This window comes from Calidris pugnax, unplaced genomic scaffold (assembly GCF_001431845.1).
Source record: "Calidris pugnax isolate Ruff unplaced genomic scaffold, ASM143184v1 scaffold183, whole genome shotgun sequence".
NCBI classification, from domain to species: domain Eukaryota; kingdom Metazoa; phylum Chordata; class Aves; order Charadriiformes; family Scolopacidae; genus Calidris; species Calidris pugnax.
Window position 1 is genome coordinate 2,259,415 of NW_015090930.1, and position 21,815 is coordinate 2,281,229.

At 45.4% G+C, this 21,815-nt stretch overlaps 1 protein-coding gene across 1 annotated transcript; it reads left to right on the forward strand.

Moving 5' to 3' along the window:
- Positions 1-1,983: 1,983 nt before the first annotated feature.
- Positions 1,984-18,943, forward strand: GPR132 (G protein-coupled receptor 132). Its single transcript, XM_014951628.1, has 2 exons — positions 1,984-2,077; positions 17,726-18,943. The coding sequence occupies exon 2, from the start codon at positions 17,750-17,752 to the stop codon at positions 18,833-18,835; it is 1,086 nt and encodes a 361-aa protein (XP_014807114.1). The 5' UTR covers positions 1,984-2,077; positions 17,726-17,749; the 3' UTR covers positions 18,836-18,943.
- The last annotated feature ends 2,872 nt before the right edge of the window (positions 18,944-21,815 follow it).

The window sequence follows — 21,815 nt, forward strand, 5'->3', positions numbered from 1 at the left end:
AAAGCTTAATAAATCTGGTCGTAATTGACTTTCTCGGGTTCATACATAGCATCTGGACAGACACATGGAGCAGGTCTCACAAACAAGGTCTAGGCTGGTAATGGAACAGTGGGATCTTCGTCCTTCATCACTTAAAGCCTGAGCAAGGGCACTTGATAAAGCTCATACACTCCTTTGTATCAATGATCTTTGCCATTAAGAAACTCATGCTCAAAGCTCCTCAAATCACCATCTCATTTTCTTTAGCATTCTCAGTGTTTTGTAGCACCATTGGTGCCAGAATGGTCTTTCCCTCATATAACCATCCCCTTCTATTGGGCTATATTACTGCTCCTCCTTCATATAAATACCTAACCATTTCACACGTATGCAAGTCAATATATGTGTAGCACCCAGGGTGGGTATTACCTCCACTGGACAAGTAAGGAACAAGCACCTGCTGCTTTTTCCATCATCCACCAGCCATCTCATTCCTGTGCCAGAGCCTGGTCACCCAAGCCAGTAGGGTTTGGGGCAGTTTGTTGATTTCTTGTCCCTCCATGACACATTAGCACAATGATTAAGGTGCACACCCAGACCACAAGTCCAAGAGATGAAACTTCTGGACATGAATGGAGTCTGGCAGTTACAAGAGCTGAACCCACATCTTCTCACCAACATACAAGTGACAGAATCTGAAAGCAATCACTTCACTTGTTAAGGTTTTCTTTCCTCTTAGCTGCTATTCTGACTGCACTGGTCAGTCTCTGCTTCCCCCACCAGCTCATCGCAACACAGCTACACACACACAGCGAAGACTCCAAGCACACCTATGCATACAGAATCATAGAATCATCTAGGTCAGAATCAAGATCATCCAGTCCAACCATCAACCTAACACTGCCAAAACCATCACTAAACCATGTCCCCAAGCACCACGTCTACCCATCATTTAAATACCTCCAGGGATGGTGATTCAACCACTTCCCAGGGCAGCCCGTTCCAATGCTTGATAACACTTTCAGAGAAGAAATTTTTCCTAATATGCAATCTGAACCTCCCCTGGTGCAACTTGAGGCCACTTCCTCTTGTCCTATCGATGCTGAATTAGGAGAAAAGACCGATCCCCACCTCTCTACACCCTCCTTTCAGGTAGTTGCAGAGAGCGAGAAGGTCTCCCCTCAGCATCTTTTTCTCCAGGCTGAACAACCCCAGTTCCCTCAGCTGCTCCTCATAAGGCTTGGCACAGCAAGAAGGATAGATTAATTGAAGGCTGGAGTCAAACACCAACAGCCTAAACTCCCCCAAAACCGAGCTGTGCTGTCTGGTTTGGCCCAGGGGGCAGGAAGCACAGCCTTTCTCACTGGCCATCTCCTAAAATGCCACCGTGTTTTGCTGAGCCACTGACTTGTGAAAGGCAGCGGCCATGCACGGCTGACCTCAAGTCCACTATTTCATATCTGAAAGCAATACAGGGGACAGCAAAGAGAACAGACTGTTTCAGAAGACTTTTTGAAACCTTTGATTTTGCAGCAATGTGGCAGAAACTCTGAGACCCACCCTGCTCTGCTTGGTAGAAACTTTACAGCCCTCAGTTCCTGCCCACCGACCCACCAGCAGAACGCTCTTTGTTCCTTCTGTCTTCCTGCTAATTCCACATTTCCCTGTCCTGACCATTTGTTTCTTCCCTTGCTGATTAATCTCTATTTACAGTAACTAGTAAATATTTTCTTCTGCCTCTTCTCCCCCTTTCGGTATATTTTCAGGAGTGGATTTCCCCCCCTCCCCCATGGGTATTCCGTGCCATAGATGCCTTTTTACAATGACTTTCTCGAGTGATGTCAGAACTAAGATTTTCAAGGCCGGGGTATTCCAGTCACCCTCCTGTCTATAAGCGTGTGCCTGACTCTACAAGTGACATCGCTGGGGAGCCTGGGGAAGTCATGAGCAATCTACTTTCTTTTAACGCGCGCCGCTTGGGACTGTACAGGATATCGTTAGCAACTTCCTGAAGTCTTTGCCGAGCAGCCTGTCGGTGCCACACGCGTCGGAGCACTTCGTCCTCTCCTTTGCAAAAGCCAGAAAAAAAAAGAAAGAAGTAAGTGGGTTTTGTCCCTGGGCAAAGCATGGCTTCTACTTTGCAGTGCTTGGCTTTGCTCTGCTTTGATTACTGCTTCTCCGGGGCGCGCGTTTGTGCTTCAGAAATGCAGACTCTGTTGATGTCTCACCATAGTCTAAATCTCCTTGCGACTGATATAACAGACAGAAAAGTGTTGCTGGGTCTGTATTTACAGTCCATTGCAGTTGATGGATTGCAGTAGAAAGTCTTCTACTTTCTACTTTCTACTTTTCTACTTTCTACTTTTCTTCCTTATGAATTCCCTTTCCCATAAAAAACGTATTTCTCTCTTACAAAAAAATTTTAGTTTCGGTCAGGGATAGATGATAATTACAAAATATGATAGATGACAATTACAAAATTGAAGGATTTTGGCAGGATACAGGTTGCTGTGAGGTTAGATCTAACTGTCACTGCAGAGCACGAGGCACAAACACAGAATTATATTAGAGACACAAATGCCAGGCTTCCTTTGGTAGACCATAAGCAGAATTCACATCCAGCCTTTCCTCTCATCCTTACTCTGCTGGAAAAGCAAGACAGGCATTTTATTGTGATGTTTACCTGCTGGTCTGTAGTGAATAATCAAATACACTACATTCCTTCTTTTTCTCCACCTTTTAATGGCACAGTACTGCTGATCTCTGGCACTCAGAAATGTGGAGATTAAGACATTTTTTTTTGTCAAGTATTTTGTGAGTTGACTTGCTTTTCTGGCACTCCAAGAATACTGGGACCGTGACTGATGCTCTCCTCAGCAAACCAAAAACCCTGCTTCTAAATGAAAGCTGATGTTCCTTTGCATTTGGCACAGCCGTTATTTTGCCCAGTAGCTGCAGCTTTAAGGAGACCACAAGCCTTGCGATAAAGTCACAGATTGGTAACAGTAATCACTCTGTGTTGGTAGATGGGCAGAATGAATCAGTCTGGGTTCCTTCCTTTGGGGCTTTAAAGGATCCTACTTTTGCTTTGAGAGATCCTGAGGTGGGGAGGAATCCTTCCTACGCCAAGTAAGATTTAGCAAAAGGTAAACATCCTACCAGAGCCGGGCTGACCTGTTGACTTGATCAAACTGCATTGTCTCCTGAATTTAGTTTCTCATAGAGTCTTCTTGGTTGGTTTTCTTCTCCCTGTTACCTCCCCCATTTTGTTTACGCTTATGTGGCAATAGAAAGCACTACAGATTATAGCTACTGGCTTCTCTTGAAAGTTTAATGTAAGGTTTGATACTCTGCCTAAGACCAAGCAGCATCTGGGCTTAGTTTTAACCTGCCCTTTCATAATACCATTTAGATCAGCTGCTGCCTCTAAAACAGCAGTTCCTTAACTTTACTAACCTTATCTGGGGAGAATCCCATCCCTGGAGGGGTTCAAAGCCAGGCTGGACAGGGCTTTGAGAAACCTGGTCTGGTGGGAGGTGTCCCTGCCCAGGGCAGGGGGGTTGGAACTGGATGATCTTTAAAGCCCCTTCCAACGTTAACCATTCTATGATTACATGATTTTATGAAAAAAAAAAAAAAAAGAAAAAAAAAAAAAGGCAGCATTCCTTCTTTTTCTCCACCTTTTAATGGCACAGTACTGCTGATCTCTGGCACTCAGAAATGTGGAGATTAAGACATTTTTTTTTGTCAAGTATTTTGTGAGTTGACTTGCTTTTCTGGCACTCCAAGAATACTGGGACCGTGACTGATGCTCTCCTCAGCAAACCAAAAACCCTGCTTCTAAATGAAAGCTGATGTTCCTTTGCATTTGGCACAGCCGTTATTTTGCCCAGTAGCTGCAGCTTTAAGGAGACCACAAGCCTTGCGATAAAGTCACAGATTGGTAACAGTAATCACTCTGTGTTGGTAGATGGGCAGAATGAATCAGTCTGGGTTCCTTCCTTTGGGGCTTTAAAGGATCCTACTTTTGCTTTGAGAGATCCTGAGGTGGGGAGGAATCCTTCCTACGCCAAGTAAGATTTAGCAAAAGGTAAACATCCTACCAGAGCCGGGCTGACCTGTTGACTTGATCAAACTGCATTGTCTCCTGAATTTAGTTTCTCATAGAGTCTTCTTGGTTGGTTTTCTTCTCCCTGTTACCTCCCCCATTTTGTTTACGCTTATGTGGCAATAGAAAGCACTACAGATTATAGCTACTGGCTTCTCTTGAAAGTTTAATGTAAGGTTTGATACTCTGCCTAAGACCAAGCAGCATCTGGGCTTAGTTTTAACCTGCCCTTTCATAATACCATTTAGATCAGCTGCTGCCTCTAAAACAGCAGTTCCTTAACTTTACTAACCTTATCTGGGGAGAATCCCATCCCTGGAGGGGTTCAAAGCCAGGCTGGACAGGGCTTTGAGAAACCTGGTCTGGTGGGAGGTGTCCCTGCCCAGGGCAGGGGGGTTGGAACTGGATGATCTTTAAAGCCCCTTCCAACGTTAACCATTCTATGATTACATGATTTTATGAAAAAAAAAAAAAAAACTTATTCTGCTCTTTAGCTCTCAATGAGCAAGGCTGATTTTCTTCTGAGGACTGTTCCACAGTTCTGTAGAGGGGACACCACGTTTAAGCAAACGGTCAGTCTGTAGTGACTAGCACACCCTCTCTAGCACACCCTCTGTACAGATTTCTGGCAGAAACTGCAGACAGCTCTTGCAGGTTTCAGCACTTCCCATGCCTCTCGGGGAGACATTGATTTTATAGCCTCACCCTGATCACACAAACAGTATTGCTGTCAAAATAGAAGCGCCCAAAGGCAGCGTTTCACCAATCTCAGGCTGCCCTGACAAAGCTCGGTCCCACTTTGGAGCCGAAATGGAAATCTCGCAGCTTTTTGATTTTGCCCTCCCAGCCGGGTTCCTTTATTCTGACACACAAGAGGCTTCCAACGTGCACACAAGCCAGCGACAAGAGCTGGGAGTGGGGAATGGGAAGAGGGGAAGCTGCAGTTACGAGGAGGGTCGTGCCACTGCCCACATTAACAGTCGTGTCCCCAGTGCCACAGGAAGGTGGATGGAGCGGCGGCTGCAGTCACTGCTGCACCGGACAACATGATGGACAGGTTTCTGTGGCTGCTCTCCGTGACTTAGTGCCTGCTCATCTGGCCTGAGCTCAGCACAAGCTCAGGTTTTTGGGTGCCTTTTCTTGATACCCGGTGCAAACTGATTGTGCTCTGGGTGTGCCACGGGCTGTAATTAGCAATGAGCAGCTCAGTGACGAAACTGTAGTCCCATTTGTGGTTTTTGGGTTTTTTTTTCCTCCTTTTAGCCCTTTTCCCTCCCTGAACAGGCTCAGCCGCCTGTCCAAAAACTTCTGGATATCTCTAACTGTTCCTGGCTCCAGGGTCTCATGCAGAGAGCCAGGGCAGGCCTGGCAGGGTTTAGAAGATGGGGCACCTTCCCACATCTCTCTGCCACATGTTACTGCCTCCTGAATGGGATGTTTAAAAATTACTGCTTTAAACTGAAGCCTTTGGGGGCCAGTGTGTATGGGGGAATGCTTTTTTAGCTTAGACCTGCCTCCTATGCAGGGGCTGTATCGGAGCAGTGAAGGAGAAGATAGTCAAGGACCCCACCGTTACTGGCAGAAACCCCATCATCTCTACAGCTGCTTGCTGTAGAGCACATCGGGTTTGACAGAATCTGTCTCTTAGGCTACTGCTATTTTGATCTTACCTGCTTTCATGAATCAAGGATAATTTTAACTTGGGGTACTTAGTGCAGGCACATCCTACTAAAGCACACCTAAGGTTCAGACCTGGCTGCTGTTGTTGGTGGAGCACAGCATGTGAGAAAAATGTTCTCCAGGGATGAAATACCCCGCTGTGGACCTGAAGTCTGTAAACACAAAGGATTCAGCATTGAGTCTTGGACCTGGAAAATGAAGCAGGTCGTATCAGTGCACAAGTGAGCAGGGCCTGACTGGCGTGGAAAGGTCCAAGAGAAGTGGGAAATTCAGAATAGGGTCTATGGGAAACAATGAATGATTTGGATATCCCTAAAGAAGGACACTTCGGGGAATATCTGGTAGATGGAACTTTTACATCAATATCTTCCCTTGTAGGCTCTTCCCTTGTAGATGTACAAACAGCTGGAAGATTAGGACAAGACACTACAGGAGATTTAGCAGACGTGAGTGGGTTTACAGAGACATCAGAGAGATGTGTAGGTGCAAAGAGGAATCTTTGAGTGTCACAGTTTTTGCTGGTTTATCTAAGGTCTTAAGGGGAAAACCCTGCCACTGGTATGTGAGCTAGCTGGCTACAGGAGGTGACCCAGATGGAAAAAAAAGGAAAATGGTAGTACTCCAGTAAGTTGAAAGTGAATCATGGCACAAGAAGGAACAAAGAAATAGAGTTTCATGGTAAATGGAAAAGAGGGAAACATTGGTATCTGAGTTCAGAGCACTTGCAAATACTATCTTTAACTGCTCTGTTAAAAATAGGATTGTTTCAAGTTTAGAAAGCACTGTGGTTTTCACAAGGCTTTGCAGATCCCACTTGCTGAGACACATTCACTTTAGACAAAAGCAAAACACATTTGAGGGGAAATTAGGTAGAGAGCGACAAGCAATATGTCAGTGAGCCCAAGTCTGGCAGTTCACAACATTGCTTTGCATATTCTTTTGCTCTGTTTTTCCCCAGCAACCTCTTTAGTACTGATGATGCTTCCAGCAGCAGTGCAGCTCCCCCATGACAGCTGCTCCTGTACAGACCCACAAGGGCAGGGCCAAGACCAGTAAGCCCTCCCATGGGAGAGGGTTGATGTACTGTCACAAGGTCAAAGCTCAACACCGTCTTTGCATTTTCCTACTATTGGCCATCCTGTCTACACTCAGTCTTCTCAGTACAGCAAAGCCATACTCTGACTGGGTTATCTCAGAGCCATGAGAGGGGACAACCATATTTTGGGGGTGTAGGAAACGCCTGTGATCTCTGTGACTGTCACTATTGCAAACAAAGGTGTCAGTGCAGGAAGCGGGGGAAGATTGTGTCCTCTGGCTTCCAAGGGAACTTGAGCAACAAAAGAGGTATGAGTTACCATTTGTGGATCTCCTGGGATGACAGTGTTTGGAAAAGCACCGACTGACTTGGGACAGATGCAGGGAAAGCAGCAGCAGGATGGTGAAAGGCAGGAACAACCCATGGCAATGCAGAGGCCACATATAGGGAAAGAAGAGAGCCCAGGAAGGACTCAGCAGTGACAGGTCAACAGCGCTCAGGACCAAGCTGCAGTCAGACACTACCCTTGGCCATTAATAAAAACAGACCAATGTAGGGGAACAAAAAGAGCCATTGGCCAGCCACAATCCACAGTAAACTTAAAAGTGAAGCAGTTTACCACAAGGTAGAATAACTGCATGGTCACTTAAACACATGTACTCCACCTGACTCTGCTGCAACAACATTGCTCTGTTCGTGTGTGGTTGCAATGAAGCGTGAGGTGCTCAAAGCCTCCACGGGTCTAGGAGCATGGAGATGCTGGGCACCAGCTCAGGGCTACCACAAGCCATAGGCATGGCTTTGCCGTTCCCACGCTGATCGCCTTGCCTGCCTGAAAGGTGATGAGATTGAACGTTCACACCTCTGGACATGATGCTCCTCCTAGCAGGACAAGTCTCTCTCTTGGTCACAGGGTGGCTCTGGTTGTCCTTCACTTGTTCATGCATAGACTTGAAGGTCTTTGCCTAGACCTTGCTTTGGTCCAGGCATCACATGTGACCACCTGCCAGCATTCACTGAAGGATGAGAAGGTGTATGGCCTCAGTCCAGAAATCTCCAACAACTCCAGGTGAACAGTTGCTGCCCCAGAGATGATTTTGGGTCATGACAGTTTGGCGTGAAGACAGCTCTAGTACAGGCATTTCTGTGTGGCTCCTAGTGTTTTTCTGACTTGAGGTGCCAGACATTTGGCAGGAGTCTCCAGTTTGAAGGCCTGGGCAACTGAAGCCCAGAAGAAGGAGAAAGGTGTCCATAAGTAGCTGCTGAGGAGATCCTAAGGTCTAGAGGATGACAGAGCATCTCTTTATTAGGGGCACACCTTGGGATTTGAATATCAGTCTTGGTGCCTCTTTGTTGGACTCGGTGATCTCAGAGGTCCTTTCTAACCATTAAGATTCTGTGATTCTGTGATTCTGTTCAGCCAACTGAAGTCAAATTTTCCTTAAAACTGTCAAAACTCAGCTCTAGCATCATGACGCCATGGCCAGACCTCCTGTCCTTGTTAAAACAGCTGCTCCCTCACACCCCAGCCTGCTCTTCTGGGAGTCCAGAGCAGTTTTCATCCACGTGTAAGCCCTCAGTGTCAAATCTGCTGGCACTTGGCTGTGTTTTGGCATCCAGGAGCACCCCGGGGCAGGTCAGAGAAGCTGTGCATGGGAATCCCCTCTCTCATCTTCTTCTTCCAAGACTTCATAGTTCCAACACAAGCCAACGAGAAAGTTAGGTTTCCAAATGAGCCCCACACAAGTAACAGAAGCCTTAGTTAAATAGCCTCGGCTGCCAAGGCTATCAATTAAGCTGTGGTAGCTTTAGGGAGGCATCGAGCGTGAGTGCCCGCTGGTTTCATGTGTGAAGAGGGTATGAATCAGCAGCACAAAACTTGCCAGTCTCGGGGCCGCTCTCAGCTGTTCACTTTCACTGCTGCTGCTCCAAAACCTATGCTTTTCCAAAACCAACCTTTTGACTTGACAGGCTTTATAGTTTAGTCTCAAATCTATGACGGCAATTCTGGGGTTCCTGATGGCTCTCCTGGCCATGAAGCCATTCTTCTGGCTGCGGGACCTTCCCTAGACAAGCTGGTAGATACCATGGAGTAAGTCTGCCCTGCAACAGCCACTCTCTGTTGCTTTCAGGAAAGACTGAGGAACTTCACCAGGTCCAAAAGTCCCAAAATCATGAGTCACAACCTCCAAATCATGAGACTGGGGAAAAATGTCCACTGGTACAGGGGGATTTTGGGGTCTGTTTTTCACCTTTGAACTTCCCCTATCTACTCTGCATAACACGTATGTAGTTTTACCTACTTCTAGCTGTGTTGAATAAGATGCTTTTAAACCCTGAAGCAGGAGGTTTCCTTTACACCTTTCTCTCTTACCTTCCTGGCATTCTTCTCTCCTCTGCAGTCCCTCACCAGCCAATGTAACATGGCACTAAGGCACCCAGTTTATGGAAGGATCACAATTTTAAGCCATCTTTTTTCAGCCTTGAATTGTGTTATAGTTTACTCACAGCTGCTTATTTTAGCAGAGCCGTACATTTAGTTGTAGATTGTGGGAAGGGAGAAGCAGACGTGTGGATCTACGTAAATGCCCACACACGGATATTTAAAATCTCTAGTTGCTGAGAGTTCACATTTATGAACAGTCTATCATCAGATAAATAAAACGTCATCTTCTCATCAGAAATGATTGCTGAGTTCCCGTCCTAAACAACAAATTATGAATATCTTCTCTCTTCTGATAAAAACCTTCTTTTTTTTTAATAAGGTTTCTTATATCTGCAGTATAGATTTTAATATAAGGCTGTATAACTAATCTCAGGGTCCTGCTGCTTCCTTACTGCAGCTATTTTCAGCCTACAAATGCTCCACAGCTTGTTTTAACCAGCACTAGTCAACAGGGAGATTATCTGCTTTCACCACAGTGCTCTCTGTCCGGCGTCTTGTCGTTGGAGATTAGCGTACCCGCTGATGCAAAAGAGGTTGCTTCTAGCAAAAAACCTGCCTGAACTTAAGTGACTACGCTTGGCGACAAAAACAAAGCCTGTGGCATGCCTCAGTTCAGCAGAAGGCAGCTTGGAGGTCTTTTTTGTTTCTTGAGAGTCCTCTCCACAGCTGCAGCAGCCAGGGAGCATTCGAAAGAAAGTAAAACTCAAACAAGAGTTTTATGTAAGTGCAAGAAATTTGCCACTTTCAACTTCCAGGAATCACATGGAGATATTTTTCCTGATTAGGCATTAAAACTGCCTCGTACAGTGTTTATTTGTCTTTGCATCCAAATCCCATCAGTGCTTTCCTTCTGATCAAGCTAGGATGGAGGCAGATCTTTTAAGACGGAGCTCAGCTCAGGCTGGATTCCCAGTATAGTCCTGTAGCTTTAAAATGCTCTTTTTTCTCTACAGAGATTTGCAACTATATAATTTCAAAATTATATATTCATACATTATATTACATTCGAATTTAAAAGTATATAGTTTCAAATCCCACTATCTTGTGTGTATCAGTAAAAACGATCAGTTTCCTGGGCAACTAAGAGGAGCCACTGCTGCTTTTCCCTTGTATGCTGAGACTTGCGCATAAGAGTGACTTCATTTACTAATTTGTTTATTACTAATGGAAAAGAAACCCCCCAAAATAAACCAGTTCACTGACTTACTGGGTTATGGGGTCATCATCTATTTTTATCCACAAAGACACCACAAACATTTTTCCTGCTTCCAAAAACAGCAGAGCAAATAATGCAGAGCAATTTCTTACTTTCTATTAAAGTTAACTGACACAAAAACTAGCGGCTGGAAAGTTTAACAGCTCATAAAGGTGACAAGACAGGTAATGGAGGTTCTGCATGAGAAAGAGAAGCCCAGGTTCAGAAGAGGAGTGATGAGTACTGTAGGTGGCACCTATCTGTCATATCTGGGAACTGATGACCGTCGATTCAAGCGGTCACACTGACATCATGGTAGGACTCTCGTGTCAAATAGTTACAGCACGACAGGCTATACTAAGGAAAGCACACAAAACCCCCCCGGAGAAACTCAGGTCCTGTTTCACTGAAGGTTGATTCAAAAGCTTTAAAGCATGCAGCTTGTTAACCTTTCCAAATATTGGGGACAGGAAGAAAGGTGTGAATGAAGCACAGGAAGATGATCAGGAAATTATTATAAAATGAAAAATATATAAATAATGTGCTCTGCTGATGTAATTGTACCCATGTTACAGATTTCACTGTGTCCTTTTTCTCTTCTGTCCCTCTAGCTCAAGCAAATTAATCCAAAGACTTTCAACCAGTGATTTGTTCAACTACTGCACTTTATTTGACTTCTCCCTCTCTTCCTTGTAACTCTTATCTGCAATTTTCTCTTTTATCTTTCCTAGCAGGGGCTATTTTTATCACTGTATTGGAAATTGAAACAGTTTTACATGAGTAGCTCATAGATAAATAAAACAACAACAAAAAAGAAAAATAAAGCCTTTTGCTTCCCCCCTTCTTTTCACTTCCCTCTTTACACCTCAGTGTTAGCAAAAACACCTCTGTCTCTTGAGGGAAGACCAAATATTAATGCAACTCATCTGAATGAGCAGAAGAGCCCCCAGTCAACTCTCTGCATCCCTCAGGACCCTTGCCTGCTCCATTCAGGGAAGAAACTCCAGTGAAGATCTTAACATTCCCTCTGAAATGATAAGCTCTAGGCTGACAGGTTCGCAAAAGTCCACATGGGCTTAGCAAGGCCACCTTCAAGGCGAAAGAATGGAAGAGAGTGATGTGATTAGAGCTGCTGTCCACCTTCCCAATACTCCAACGTCCAGATGCACTGCTTATCCAAAGTGCTCTGCTTAGCACTCACAGCATCCACAGAGAAGGTGCCTGGTTGGGTAACCAGACTACATAGACCCCTAAAGAGTCAGCAGAGCTCGACAGAGGCTCTGGAGACTGATGGAAAATGCAGCTCATGCTACTGAGTTATACGCTCTCCATATAACTCCCACCTCCACCTGCCTCTGGCTGCTCCACTCCTGGCCATGTGCTACTTACTACTAAGTTCCCTTGTGCTGGCCCTGACACTGCTTTGACCCTGGTGAGCCCCTTCAGAAAGGTCAACTGGCGGACAAATGACTCAGATAGAAAAAGGGGACAAGTTTTCTGCTAGCTTATCACTTCATGCACGTTCCCTGCAGAATGGGTGACCTACTGGTCAGTGACGGGGCAGAGATCAAAAAACGTGACGACCAGACTGTTATCTTGGCATGGCTGTGATGTGACACCACATGCTCACAGCACCCCGGGCTCATGATTTCATCTCCTGTGAGCTGCGTAGGGCACCTCTGTAGGATAGTACAATGCTCCCTGATGCTGGGTAGGGGAGAGGACAGGCGACCATCTCACAGGCTCTCCTGCACAAAAAAAAAAAAAAAAGAAGTGCTTTGTGCATTGGCCCCAAGCCACTGATGGAACAGTCCTCAGGATGGGAGATCTGGTTTCTAGAGCAGACAACAGTTTGGTGTTTGGAATCTGCCACTTTCTCAGGAAGCCTGAGAAAGAGCACCTCCGGGTAAATCTGGGCCACCTGCCACGAGGAAAGCAAGGTGCACCAGATCAAAGAGAAGGTGAGGAAGGGGCAGTCAATCTCGACTTGTTTTTTTCACAGCCCTGATTGGTGGGTCTTCAGCAGGACACTTCTGCTGCTTTCTCACCAAAAGAAAATAGGATTTCATGTGCGTCATGCCTCTGCCAACCCCAGTCCTTTTTACTTGGGCACCTCCAGGTGTCCTGCCCTTTTCCAGGGTTTTCTCTCTGTAAGATTTCAATACACCCACAGGAGAGATGGGGAGGGACTCTATCAGGGGTTTGGAATCTGCCACTTTCTCAGGAAGCCTGAGAAAGAGCACCTCCGGGTAAATCTGGGCCACCTGCCACGAGGAAAGCAAGGTGCACCAGATCAAAGAGAAGGTGAGGAAGGGGCAGTCAATCTCGACTTGTTTTTTTCACAGCCCTGATTGGTGGGTCTTCAGCAGGACACTTCTGCTGCTTTCTCACCAAAAGAAAATAGGATTTCATGTGCGTCATGCCTCTGCCAACCCCAGTCCTTTTTACTTGGGCACCTCCAGGTGTCCTGCCCTTTTCCAGGGTTTTCTCTCTGTAAGATTTCAATACACCCACAGGAGAGATGGGGAGGGACTCTATCAGGGAGTGTAGTGATAGGATTTGGGGTAATGGTTTTAAACTGAAATAAGGGAGATTTAGGTTAGGTATTAGAAAGAAATTCTTTACTGTGAGGGTGGTGAGGCACTGGAACAGGTTGCCCAGGGAAGCTGTGGATGCCCCATCCCTGGAGGTGTCCAAGACCAGGCTGGATGGGGCTTTGAGCAACCTGGTCTGGTGGGAGGTGTCCCTGCCCAGGGCAGGGGGTTTGGAACTCAATGATCTTTAAGGTCCCTTCCAATTCTAACCATTCTATGATTCTATGATCAGAGTATGTAGGCACTCCATTTTAGGAGGTAAGAAATGCAATTATCTGTTCATCTACCAGAGTAGACATAACACAACAACATTAGAAATGCCAGGCCTACCTACCCCGATACTGTGGCTATAACCCAGGCCGAGGGCAGATGTCCAGGGAAGAGTGTAAATACAGAGTAGGAACACAGCAAATCTTCATTAGTGGTTCCCAGTGACAGGACGAGGGGCAACGGGCACAAGCTGGAACATGGGAAGTTTCATTCAAATCCCTTCCAACTCCAACAATTCTGTGATTCTGTGATTCCATGATTACTCCATCCTCCAGTTATTTGTGCTCAGGTGCTTCCTGAGCCAGAGGTGATGTGTCTTTCCTGGAAGATGAGATGTTTTGCATGGCTTGAAGGTGAGAAACATGTATGTGCTGACTGCGGTTTCTCATGTGCAGCGAGTCGCACGAAGCAAGAAGCCTCAGAGCTCTGCTAAATATACGATAAGCTGTTGATGCAAAACACAGCCAGGACCTGGTGTAGCATCTTGTAATGGTTGGTGAGACCTAGCAGAACATGATAGGTCACAGAAAGTTGAGAACAGTTATTTTGGACGGGCTTTGCTCAGCTGAAAGCTGCAGGACAGCTAAGAAACCTAATGCACTGAAACAGCTTGTCTCTCACAAACGTGTTCTCAGATGTCGCTCATCCTTGGCATCACAGCTACTTTTGGCCCTTTATAAATGCTTGAAAACTGCTGGATGTGATAAATAACTCTTAAATTCTGCTGTTTGAACCAACATCTCTATCACTGAAATTGCTCATCACAAATACTAGCAGAAAACGAACCCTGAAATGGTGTGTGTTTTTTGCAGATAACTCTTTTTTATTATTATTTGAATGAATATTTGAGATGCAGGTTAGGCTGCTCCAATCCTGCCCCAGTGTGGGACAACAACAAAGTGCTCTCAGGTAACCAGCTGCCTCTTTAGATAAAGCAGTACAGTTATGAATGCTAAACATGAGGAGGAATTTCTTTCCTGTGAGGGTGGCAGAGCCCTGGAAGAGGCTGCCCAGGGAGGTGGTGGAGTCTCCTTCTCTGGAGACATTCCAAACCCACCTGGACACGTTCCTGTGCAACCTGCTCTGGGTGGCCCTGCTTTGGCAGGGGGGTTGGACTAGATGATCTCCAGAGGTCCCCTTCCAACCCCATGGAATTCTGTGATTCTGTGATATGAGGCTGAGACACAAAGCATTACTGCTGAGCAGGACCCAGGCTCCTGAGTTGAAAGGCCAGACCTTCAAGAGAGGTGTTCAGCCCATGGCTTTTCTCTACAAGTGTGAATTCACGTCTATGGCTGCACTTTGCCAGTTGAGGCTTAGTGCTTGGCAGTTGACAGTCACTTGAGGGTGAAGGTCTCTTCAGCTTAGCTTCACCCCTGTGGCTGAGGTTGTATGCCAAAAGCCAAGAAAAAAAAAAAAAGCATGGCCCATGCAAGGAGCTTAAAAAGTCACAGGTATCCCCTTTCTGAGGCTCATTCCTGGGTGCTAAGGAGACTTGGAGCAGAGCAGGAAGGGAGGAGGCAAGGGAAGGAGAAAGAAACATTGGGAACCATGTGCCTACAGAATAACTCTTCTACCACTTCCTTCCTGCCCTGAACCATCGCCAGCTGCTTGCTGGCCAGACAGGTACCTCTGGGGGAAGCATACCTTCGCACAACGAGCTGCAAACAACAGGCGTAGGCAGTGCAGAAAGGAGGATATTCAAAGAAACACAGGGTCAAGAGAAGCACGCAAAGCCCAGGGGGAGGGGAGGAGAGCATGCCTTCAACCACTCTTGAAGGTTTTTTTTTGGCTAAGGCACAAGGGGTAGAAAGCTGCTGAGTAACCAAGATGGTGTGTCTGTGCCACCTCCTTCACGTGTGAGTTGCATCCACCTGCTGTGCTTCACCTTAGAAGGGGAGGTCTCCAAGACCGCTCCGTGGTGTGCAGGTGTACAGCAGCTCTCACATCAGTCAGATGTGCCCGAGTTGAGGACAAGCTCCCCTATGCCATGTCGCCGGTGAGGTCTGGGCAGAGAACCGCTGCTAACCCTGAAACCAACCCCCATTTTTATCCTCTCTGCACAGCGATTCGGTAGGTGGCCCAGAGAAGACCCCACCTCATTCACCAAGGGTGGCAGATGCCCAGAAGCAGCAAAAAAACTCACGTCACCACAAACCCTTATCACAACCATCACTTTTCTAAGTTACCACCAGCTATCACTACACTTTCACTGCTAGGAAAAAAGGGAAGTAACTTTGCACCCTCTCACGCAGAAACCTGCTGAGTTCCGTACCGTCTTCCCTCCAGGCAGCAGAGAGGAACCTTTTCTCCAGTCGTTCTTAAGATGGGACATTAAAAACTAAAGGAAACTTCAGATCCCCCCTGAGAGGACCTGAACATACACCCCCTGGACTCTAGACAGTCCGATTCTCAGATGTGGAGGGACATGGCCCTCTGGCAACTTATTTTGGCCCAACTAGCATGGCCACTATTGCCTGCTAACCCTCATCAACACGTCACGATGTGAGCGGAGCACAGTTTGCCGCAAGGGGAAGTGGAATGTAGTCACAGAGTGCGGTCGCACTCTCTGGTGTGCTCCTTACACACACACACACACAGCATTTTCTCAGTTCCTCTGTCTGTGGAGGCCCTTTCCAAACATCCTCACCCCAGAGAACAGCTTGGGCTGCCACCAGGGATGGGGATGGCAGGTCCTGCTGCCTCTGCCCTGTCTGCTCGCTTGCCAAGACGCCATCACTCAGAAGCTGCTGTCATTGAGCGGGCTCTGATGGTGTTGGGGTACTTGCTGGAAATGACAACCTCTCAGCATGGGCCAGGAGAACCTCTCTTGGTGTTATGCCTGTGGCTAGCACCACGCTGCTGTGAGGGTCTCTCAGGCTAAAGCAACCTGTGTCCAGGTTGACCTTAAGCTCTAGGGATCTTGCATGGCGAGTGCTCTGTCAGGCATTCAGGGTGGAGCTGCTTACACCACCCCAGGGACTGCTCCTGCCCACACAGAGGGGAGAAAGGTCCCCTCCAGCTTGCCCGCCCTTACAGAAGTGCAGGACGCAATCCCACAGCTTCCCCTTGGTCTGCTTGAGACGGGCCCAAATAAGCAACAAAGAAGCTTTTTGAGGCTGCTAAAAGCTAACTTCTCCCCTGCCTGAACTCAGGGTTAAAGAAATTCCTCATACACAGTGTGGACCAAGAAAGCCCACATCCCTCCTCTCTCTGAAGGGACTCTATCTCTGTCAACACATCTCCTTCTGGAGTTAGCTGACTGTTCCCTGGAGTAGCTGTCCAACCCATAAGAGAATGACCAAAATATTAGACCAGACAAGACCTTTTTTTATCAGGGATGTTATACCGTGGACACCTTCAACTCAAAAATACAGCAAAGCCCAATTTTTGTGGGCACCCACCTCCATATTCTTCTCTTCACTTGGAGAAGACTTCTGCACGAAAATCATTGTATGACTTTGCAAGAAATGCTTCTCCTAGCACTACTTAACACTAACCAAATGCCAGGTCTGCTCTTGCGTACGGTTATCTTGGAACGGTGGAGTTTTTTGTGACCACACCTGTTAAAGAGCATTAATTTTCTTCACCTCTATTTCTTAAATGTGTGTATATTCTTCTCTTTGGTCTTGTTTCTTTCCTCTGACTGCCCTTACTTCCTTTTTTTTCCCAGAGGCATCAAACAGATGTGGCAGGCAGTTTCACTGGCTTGCTATGGCGGGTGTTATAAAAGTTTAGATTCTTCAGCTGCAGCTCTTCTTTAAGAGGAGGGAAGTATGAATTAGCTAGATCTGGACCACTATATTGTTAACACCGTGTCTAACCACTATATTGTTAACACCAGTGGCCAGATTCCACTGGTGGCTGGGCAGTCTCTGACGCAACAACTACCACCACCCTCCTCAGACCATTCTCCTCCCTACCCCCATCTGACCGACAATAAATGACAGCTTCTTTCGGAAGTCTGCCTCTGAAATCTCTCCTGCATTCGTTTTTGGTTACTCAGTTTGAAAAAAACCCAACAACAACAACAACAAAAAAAAACCTGAATTGAAGACTAACGCCCTCAGTTTCCTCTGGGAAGTGACTTTAGGAATACATCAGCCACTCTGTCTTACTTATGAGGCAGCCTGGTTTAGGGACAGTCCCCGATACCCTGTTTCAGTGACTAGGCATGCTGTAGTCAAGAAATTCCTTGTGAAGAAAGGCATTTTTTTCCTGGAAGTAAATCAGACCCGACTCCCAGGGGACATTACAGGAGATCTTGGAAAACTTCCCTGTCTTAGATGATTCCCCAAGGAAACATCCCATTTGCTGCCCTGACGTGTCCTGTTGGCACCTACGGGGCCATAACCTTTATTGACACATTTTTAAGTGATGCAGATACTAACTTTCCACTTTTTCTTATGATTCTCAGGAAACACCAGCTGGAAAAAGAATAATGGAAAATTGTATAAATGATACCTCCACTTGCCCAGGAATTCCCTATAAAGACAGCAAGACACTTCTGGTTGCTGTTTACAGCATCGTTTTTGCCATAGGCATTCCAGCAAATTGCTTAACTTCCCTGCTTACATTTGTACAAATCCAAAGGAACAAAGTAATTGCCATCTACATTTTCAGTTTATCATTGTCTGAGCTGATGTATTTAAGTACCTTGCCTTTCTGGATTATCTACGTGCAAAATGACCACTGCTGGCAAATGCATATGCTGACTTGCAAAATAACAGGATTCATCTTTTTCTGCAACATATACAACAGCATTCTGCTGTTGTGCTGCATTTCTGTGGATCGTTACGTGGCACTGGTGTATGCTCTGGAATCAAGAGGGAGAAGAGGACAGAAACTGGCAATCATAATAGTGTGTCTTCTCTTTGCTGTAGTTGCAGTAGTCCACAGTCCAGTATTTACCATGGAACAACATCCGAATAGGACCTGCTTTGAGACCTTGCCCCTTAACAAAACATTGGCTTCTATAGGCATTGGTAGATTCCTGCTTGGATTTGCCATACCCTTCATAACCCTCATTTTCACAAACTACAAAATTTTCCAAAGTACAAAGAAAAGCAGCAGCTTGACTTGTCACCAAAAAGTCAAAGTGAAGTACCTGGCTATTGTGATTATTGTCATTTTCCTGATATGCTTTGCTCCCTACCATGTGGTACTCTTAATAAGATCCATATACTTTTTGTTTCATCAAAACTCCTCATGTCCATTTGAAAAAGATATATATTCAGTTTTTACAGTGTTTCTGTGTTTAGCCACTGCAAACAGCGTTGCTGATCCAATCATCTATGTGCTGGTTAGTGAAAATGTCAGAAAAGACTTTTCTAGAGCTCTGAGAAGATGGAGATTGAACTCAACCAGGCTGAATTCATCTGTTAATCACAAGACTGAGAGCACAAAACTGAAAGCGTCGAAAGAATTCCAGGAAGGAGGGCTAAGAGAAGAAAACAAAGAAATATCAGATTCGTGTGATATTCAAAAGACCTCTCATAGTGGCGAAGACCAAAAAGGTGGCAGCTAGCAGTTGGCTGCTGACAGAAATAAGAACTTGCCAACACCAGCTGGGATGCCACAGGAGTGACACTTCTTATTGCTGTTTGTCTCCTATAATAAAGTTTGTCCACCAGTATCACTGGTGAAAATATTGTTTTGCTAAGGGTACGTGGAGTAAACTAAGTCATCCAACTCCAACAATTCCGTGATTCCGTGATTTACTTTGACTGAAAGTGAAATCTTAAAAGCATATTTTTTTTGGACTAGCTCTTTTCCTTATATGAATTCAGAACCAGTTTTATCTTCTGAGCTGGACAAAAAAAAAAAAAATGCTTGCTGAGGAGAACAATGTAGGGCCCATTCTTATGGTTGAAATTTTCAGTTCTTGAGAAGGTACGTGTTCAGGTTCTCATACACATACTCTCTTGTTAACGTTTGTGGTTAACCAGTGGAAAATATTAAAAACGAGGAAGTCTTTCAACAGGAGCCTTGAAAATGTTCCTAATACTTCAGTATGCAGCTTTATCTACCTTGCATATTCTGGGGACAATTAGAGGGCAAAACAGTGGCCTAGTAATGGAGACCAACAGTACCTCTCCTCTATTAGTCAAGATACTGCACTGTCCTGAAATTCTTAAAATGTACAATTCTAATGCTTTTACAATTAGTAGGTTCCCTTCTCTGGAGATTTTCAAGACCTGCCTGGAGGCTGACCTGAGTAATGTGCTACAGGCAATCCTGCTTTGGCAGGGGAGCTGGACTAGATGATCTCTAGAAGGTCCTTTCCAACTCCAACAATCCCGTGATTCCGTGATTTTATTTGTTTTGCAGTTAAATCCGGAGTGCACTGAAGTATATAGTAAATGTATACATTTCTGAGTGGTGCCCCAGAACTGGTTTTATGCCACCTTCGAATGAACTTGTTGAACTTGTATTTCATTGCTGACTAAGCTAACACTTCCCCTTTGGGATTGACCAACCTTTTAGTGCACAGGGGTCTGTGCAAGTGCTCAGTTTCTTACTGACAAGGAAAGGCTGGTTGCCCAGGGGAGTTGTAGATGCCCCATCCCTGGAGGGGTTCCAGGGCCCGGCTGGATGGGGGTTTGAGCAAGCTGGTCTGGTGGGAGGTGTCCCTGCCCAGGGCAGGAACTGGATGATCTTTAAGGTCCCTTCCAACTCTAACCATTCTGTGATTGATTCTATGACGGAGGACACTGCCCCTTCTCCCCATAGATGGGAACTCCCTCAGACACACCGGTGCCGCACATGTGAAACTATGCTGGGGCCCATCTCATTGTTGCTGCTGCTGCTTTCGCTATGAGTAAATTATTGATGGTAGTTTCCTGTGCCTTCAAAGCAGAAATTAAAAAATACGAGCCATACAAGTATGGCAAGATTTGTCCAAATGGCTTCTTCATATTTTTATGTGATCCAAGTCAAACAGATAAAGATCATGAATCAGTTGGATGTGTATTTGAGCACGAGTTTGTAAAGGGTTTCACAGCCTCATTCTGCTTCATCTGTAATGTTGTACTTCTGTAATATTTTTAAATTGTCATTAATGTTACCATTCTCGAATCTAACTAACATTAGCCAATGGTAATGTAAATATAGCATTTGTTAATGTTTTTTAATTGTCACAGGTATTTCTGTATATTATGCTTTATTCTTACACGCTTTTGCAAAGAAGCCTTGTGTCAAAATGGCATTTCCTCAAGTTATTGTATTTATGACATATTTAATTTTTGTATTATTAAATGACTCCTCTGGCATCTACCTATGAAAGGTATCCTCAAAAGCAGTTCACATAATACTGAACCGAATAGGAAAAACGTGATACTCTGTTGTGATGCTAATTAACAAACTGCAGGTTTGTATTTTCATATATATATCAGAGATCAAACTCTCTAAGGCATCAAGAACAGCTCTGCAAAGTGCTGTATATCTGTAGCTTTGCTGAAAATCAAACTTTCTATTACTAAAAAAATCATCAGCAGGCATTGCTCGTAACAGCCCAGTCAGCTGGACTGATTAATCAGTGAAGGCACTGGTGATTAATCTCTGAAGACACATCTGCAAGCTGCCCCAACCTCAGGATTTTCGTAGTCTAAATGCAAAAGGCTGATGAGTAAGAGCAGTGAATTTAGAAGGAACCAAAGATATAGACTTCTGAACTGATTGAAATGGATGGAAAGTAGATATTCACCTCAGTGAATTTTGAAATCCCTCTGATGTTTTTCCTCTGATCAAACATGTGTGTCTTTAGAGCAATCAATATTGGAGCCCAGGGCTGGAGGTATAGGGGACAGGGATTAGCAGGGTCTGATACAACATCTATAATTCTCTTGCCTTGCCTAATTTACATGCTGTTCTAAATTACTACGCCATTATGCGTCTTCTTAATGAAAATCCTTGGAGCTTCTTTGTTCAGATGCACACTGAAATAAAAGCCTCACCCCTAAAGGGGGTGACAAGACCCTGTACATCTTGGTCCAACTTTGAAGATGGCCCAGACGATTTCCAGCTGCACTTTCCAAACTGAACTACTCTGTGACAGGGATTAGGGGCCAGGTACCAACCAATGTATCCATGCGAGAAAACTGCAAATCCTGACTTGTTTGTATAAATGAAAAAGCAGCTTTAGGTCTGAGTGAGGACATCACAAAATGTTATTTCCGTGTTGTTAAACTATCCCATCAGATAAACTGGCTGTTTCTCATCTATAGCTGGTCCAATTTAATCCCTGGGATCACGTACAATCCAATGCTGAATTTCTGTTGGGTAGTGAGTGGTGAAACCGAACTCAGATCCAGGCTTTCAAGAACGTCCCCAATCTAATACACTTCTTTGTGAGCATGTTGTCACCCTACAGGTCACACTGCGGGATTAGTCATTTAGGAAACTTTCTCCATATAGTGAAATGACACCAAAGTTGCCTCACAGATTGAAATACCTGTCTTATTTTCAAACCAACACAAACCAAGTTAGCAAATATGGGGGGGGGGGGG